General features: G+C 48.4%; 1 protein-coding gene across 1 annotated transcript in view; it reads right to left on the reverse strand.

Annotated features, from left to right (window-relative positions):
* IGDCC4 (immunoglobulin superfamily, DCC subclass, member 4) overlaps positions 1 to 6,174 on the reverse strand; it is a gene marked incomplete at its 5' end in the record, with an annotated part of 61,724 nt that overhangs the window by 26,312 nt on the left and 29,238 nt on the right. The window contains 1 exon segment of the mRNA XM_009584209.1: positions 2,528 to 2,662. Within this exon segment, the coding sequence (XP_009582504.1) occupies positions 2,528 to 2,662 (135 nt within the window).

Raw genomic sequence — 6,174 nt, forward strand, 5'->3', positions numbered from 1 at the left:
TGCTTGACTGAGCGTCAGCCAGCCCAAGCCAACATTGGCCCAAGGTTTAGTTTAGCCTGTAATAACTGAAAAAGTTCTGGTTTGGATCAAAATAGTCCCTGATGCCTAGGGCGTGCCCACAATTAGATCCCCTAGGAATAGCACATTCAAGGGAAAGCTATGCTAACACACATTTTGGAAAAGCTGCTGGATCTGCCTGCTGACCCCCATGCACAAACAGACACACCTCCTCCCCTCACTCATTAATACACATGTCAGCAAGAGCACCGAATCACTAACAACTCAGGGGTTCTTCCCTCCTCTGGGTCCCGGACATGAACCCAAATGTACTGAGCTTCCCAATTCATTCTTTACCCCCAGCTTGGCTCCTGACCTGTAAGGTATCAGGAAGACACCAGGTTCTCCTTGGGGCTGTGGTGCTTGGGTCAGAGACATGGGCCATGAGCTGCCCTCTCCCCATTCTCCTGGCTAGATGCTCAGCACTGCTGAGTAGGGAAGGAGGAAAGGGTGGCTTTCCAGAAGCTGAGCCATCTTTTTACAACTTCAAATAGCCCTAGGCTCCTCAGCATATCATGGACAAGGCAATAGGCTGGTGCTGGGCACTGCTTATTCTCAGCACTGCTCTGATGTGAGAAACATGGGGACCATGGCATTGGTACCTCTGAACGAGTGTGGGGAGGCAAAGCCAAGAGCTGGGGACAAGAGTATGGGCAAGCACAGTCCGGCTGAGAAAAGGCTCAGATGGGAGGTCAGGAACCCACGGCCAGCTCTTGGCATGAGTTAGTGGGTTGGGAGAGCCAGCTGGCTTGTGCAGTACCTGTGCAACACCAGACCTTGTCCCTCTCCACCTGCAGAACGAATGTCCTTCAGAGAGCAAAAATTCAGTATTCGCCTGCCTTTGCCCTCACAGATTCAGCTGAGCCTGTATCTCAAGACAGAAGCAAGCTCTCCACCTCCACTGTGAGCAGCTGCACCTACTTAGCACCATCAGCAGGGAACACAGCTGAGATCAGATCCTCTGCCCCCCTCCATCCATTTTGGGGGTCTTCAGATGGCCTCACAGTTCAATGGCTGCACGCTCAGAGGAGGAGAAAATCTGTGCACCCCATTTGTGCTGGAGTGGTTTGAAAATCTGACTCCAGATGGTAGCAATTAGCTGACACCACCAAGGCTGGCAAGAGCCAAACTGGCAACCTGGAGGTACAATCCTCGGTGTTACCTGCATGACTAATTGTCCAGTAACCCAGCCTGCTCCTTAATGAAGTCTTGGAAAGAAACATGCTTGTATAACACAGAACTGCTACCACAGTTAATCCATCTTTCTAATTTGAAGAGTCCACACCAGGAAGCAGAGGGGGACCAAGCAGACACTTTAAAATAAAGCATGCAAGGAACTGTTTCACCAACCTTTCCCCCTTCCCCTTCCTCTTCCCCCCATCCAAAAAACTCTAATAATTAACTCTGATAGTTAACTTTCATAATATCTACTCTACTATGGGCATGAGTAGGTCTCAGTAAAATAATGAATAAATTATCTAGCATGGGAAAGCTGAGTATTTGTAATTGTGAAGTTCACAGGATAAATCAAAAACATTTCTGCCAGAACATTTAATACTTGTTGATTTGATTTCCAAAGTTGTGTCCTCTGAGATTTTTTTTTTGCCCCTTTTTTGTGGGGAAGAGGAAATATTTGTATACACTAAAATCACTGCCTACGGACAAGTCTGGGCTGAAGACCAACCACAATAAATGGTTACAGGGGAGAGGAGTCTTAAATCGTGACCTGGATTTATGAAAACGACCAAGAGCCTTTTCTGGGGTAAATTTGACTCCTGAGCTGAGAATGTCTTCAGTCAGAGCCTCTGAAACACATCTGACGGATGTGACACTTGGTGAAGTGACACTAGCATCCTCCTCGTGACTTAGTCTATCAGCCCTGGGTAACATATGCCAGTCTGGCTCATTTGTACATCTCTGACGAGACCTAAGCATCTTCTCGATCCTTCCATTACCAATCTCACCACACTAAGATTTTTGAATAAAAACCTCCCAGCAACACTCCCAGCCACTCTAATGATTAACAGATCTTATCATGTTTTATAATCCTGCAAGATAATAGAAGTTATTTCTTCAATGCAGTGGCAGATTCCACAGAATCCCCACTAATCTCTGAGTCCCCGGAGGAGTGGCATAGACCTGACCCCATCTCATGACCTTCACTGCTCAAGCTCATACAATGAGGATGACTAATTTAGATCAAAAGGCATCCAGGCACTAGAACTTCATATGTTTCACAGGTCAAACAACTATAAAGTGAACTGCGTGCTTTGTAACCTTCTAGATTTAATTAGTAATTCCAGTTTAGCAAGGACACCCTACACTGCGACACCACCTGCATTGTTAGGTGCCGATGTAACAAGCACTCTTCCTGGCCCACAGATTTTTCTGCCTTTTAATAAATTTTTAAAATAAAGTGTCCACAGGTTCCTCTTGACAACAAAAGCTTAATTCTGTCCCTCGCACTCACCCTGTCGTATCCAGGAGACAAAGGGGGTGGGATCGGCAGCCGCCATGCACTCCATCACCACGCTCTCCCCGGCCACCACCGTGGTGTTCTCTGGAGCGGCGATGATGGTGACATCTCCTCCTGCTGGTTGGGAACCTAATGTCAAAAATAAAAGGAAAAGTCTGTCCTTCCAAATTGCAAAGTCCCTAAAAAAGCACAGAATGCAGAGCCCAGATGCCCCAGCTGTGCTTTTCCAGGTAGTCTCATGTGTGGTAATGGCTCATGCCTAGTTGGAGGAGAAAAGCAGATCTTGCTTTTACATGACTACAATATTTTTGCAAAAGAAATGAACAAAGGGGTGCCTTGCAGATTTACTCTAATCATGCTGGCCCTAATAAAAATTAATATCAGGATTTTCACATGGAAAATAAATAGTTTCAACCCAGCACCTTCATCGACTGTTGCTAAATGGATGTTTGTTAATTAGATGAAACAAGACACCGCTATCCTCAAACAGAGCAACAGCAACACAACACACCCTTTGCCAAGGCATTGTAACAGCTCAGAAAGAATCTAGTAACTTGGTTAAAGAAATTCTAACATCCAGATGCTATACTGTAAACCGCCACAAAGAGAGGTCAAGCCTCTGTGTCCAGGCCTTCACCTGATGGCACAAAGACTGAATCAGTCATTACACACCTGGAGGAGAGAGCGCTATTTAGCTTATACATGCACAGATGAACAGCCAACACGTAAATCAAGCAACGTTTACAGGAAGATCTACAGGCTGCATTGCACAATGTCTTGAGAACGGGACAGGGATTTTTTGCTTGAAATGAACCTTCCACCCATGTCTGCCCACTGCTGAGCAGAGGTTAAGAGAAGGTTAAGGAAATGCCTTTGCAGTGGCCAAATTTCTATTGTCAGATGAAAACAACCGGAGCACTCTTGAGCAGACCAGACTGTTCATGACCCTCAACAGTAGCAACCTTGTTCTTCCAGGTCTCCCAAATATGTCTAACTCTGAGGGAGACTTTTGTTGTTGTCCTCATGAAGGGAGAAATAACTGCAGAGGAATCATGTAGTACAAGTAGTTCTTAGGCCTGCTCCAGGTGCTCCCATGATCTAGCAGAGAAAGTTGTTGGCAGCAGTTCTCAAATAAAAGCAGAATCTTTTTGCACAGTACAAACTCACTGTCTCAAGATGCCGCAGAGTTCAGAAACCAAGAGGTTCAGATAAGCTCATGAAGGACACATTTACCGGGACTGTTAAATACGAAGGTCTCACTGCAGTCCCCAGCCCAAGATGTTCCCACATCCCTGACTGTCAGATGCTGAGGGAGGTATGTCCAAGGAAAGCACCATGTCCTCCCTGCTCAGTTTTTTTACATGCTTTCCTCTAGCATCTGCTGTGATCACTTTTGGAGATGGCACCGCAACGGCGGGACCTCTGGCCTGACCCACACTGGCCATTCATGTGGCATCCAAGCAACCCTCATTCATACTTGACTTTCTTGTGAATATAAACCAGAGAAGCTTTGCCCTCAGCACATTGGTCTGCCTGCATGGCAGGAGGCCACACATCGCTGTACCGAACGCGCTGCGCTCAGCCCATCTCCAGGCTCGTTGCCATTTACTCTAGCACAGAAGTCTTGCCAAAAAGAGTTGGTTCAACATTGAAATTTTCTTGCAGTCCATACATGAATGAAAGGGATTTCCATCTGTAGTATTACATGAGCACAGTTTAAAAGGAGCTAATAAAATCCCCAAGGCACTGAAGGAAAACGGGAGAGAGCAGGAGCCAGTGCCTGTCCAGCAGATGGAAGCAGAGACCGAGGAGTGCCCATGGTCCCCTACCCGGGGCAATGGCTGGACCACACTGAACTGCGACCCCAGCCCTGGGCAAACACCAGCAGTAAGAGCTGCCATGGGGCACGAAGGAAAAGCCAAGCCAGCTATCCTCCTTCCAGTGGAACAAGTAAGCTACACAGAGGGCCTGGTGTGTTCAGGCACATACAATCTCCTTTTGTGCTCACAGCATGGTGTGGGCTGGCCAGGGCTTTGCTACATTCACGTACATTAGCTGTTCACATCGTTCATGCCCACAGACACTTTCAGCCTCAGAGCCATCACGTCCAGCCGCAGCAGGACAACTTGGGGGACAGAACAGGGACAAGAAGAAACCACATCAGACTATGGATTCAGAGGCCTCATTGACAAACAGATCGAAGTCCTGGCCGCTCTTAACTGCAGCGCCAAGGCTGGGCTTGAGAACTACTGAGAGAGAAAATGGGCTTAACGCAAAAACAGGCACGAGAGCTTCCACAACAGGTATGTAAGCTGAAGGATAAGAGAAACGCAAGGCTCTTTGGAACAGCAGCTTTCTTTTATTCCAGCTCAACAAAGCACTAAAATCCATGAGTAATCATTAGTCCTGCAAAACAACTGAACATAGGGACTCCAGCGAGACCTGGCTGGATGGGTGAGGCTGCTCAGCACATTGCTAATGCGAGGCCTCTACCCCTTCTCTACCCCATGCGGCAGAGAGGGATGAGGCAACATTGGAGAAAGAACAAGGAGAAGGAGCTTTCCAGCCAGGATTTGGAAGGACACACATGAGAAAGCACCAGAAGCAAAGGAAAAGGCTTTTATAGCAGCCATTACAGGGAAGGCCACAGTGCTAAGAAGACATGGGAGAACCCAAGTGATCAGATTGGTTTTAAGAGTGAGCTGAGGAAAGAGGTGCAAAGGAGCCAGGCGAGGAGTTGCTCTCTGCTGAGGGGCTGGCAGCATGGCTGGCTGTGGTCACACATCTCCACAGACCACAGGCTCAGGCCCGGCTCACCCTGCGCAGGGCTCAGCGAGCCTCATCTGCCCACCCTGGAGACCCATTACCCATTGTGGGGCCATGGCAGCTTTTGATGAAAATGAACAGGGCAGGAGCTTACATCCCAGGTCCTGGGAGCAGGAGTATACACGGACAGACTTCCAGCCTACCACGGAGTGAGCTTCTTTACCCAACACCACCTGCTGGTACCAGGGGTACCTGCTGGGCAGGACACGGCTGAAACAAACCCGTGTGCATAAAGCTGTCCTTTTCTGCAGTGCTGGGGGAAAAAAAATAAATCTAGAGTAAAAAAATAACACCAGCCAGATGGCAATATATTCTCTGCCAGATTTCCAAGCAGCTTTCTCTGCCAAGCTTAGGGCAGAGGAAGACAGAAAGCTCCTCAAACCTGACTTAAACACTTGTCTGTTGCATTCAGGTGCATGGCCCCAGGTGCTGGCTGGCAAAGGCACCTTACACGTTTTAGAAACTTCATGTGAAGGCACTTGTCCCATATCACTTGGTCCCTCAACAGCTGCCTTGTAGCGCTGTCAGTCACCAGGAGAGGGATTTTATGAGCTGCACAAACCCTCACTCTGAAACAGCCCCAGGAGCCACCAGCCCAGCTCTGCAGTCTCCTGGTTTAGCAGAGCCACCGTGAAGTGCTGCTGTAAAGGCACAGCCTATAGCTTCATCTTTCCCTGGGGCCTTGCATTTCTCTTGGCTGGGGAAGGACCAACAAAACACTTCACACCCTCACCCTGAACAGTCCTGCAGCAGCACCACATGCTGCCCTTCCCTCTGGTGCTGCCCGTCCCACACCCTGGGTGCTCGGGAAGGGA

Source organism: Fulmarus glacialis, unplaced genomic scaffold, assembly GCF_000690835.1.
Source record: "Fulmarus glacialis isolate BGI_N327 unplaced genomic scaffold, ASM69083v1 scaffold19438, whole genome shotgun sequence".
NCBI classification, from domain to species: Eukaryota; Metazoa; Chordata; class Aves; order Procellariiformes; family Procellariidae; genus Fulmarus; species Fulmarus glacialis.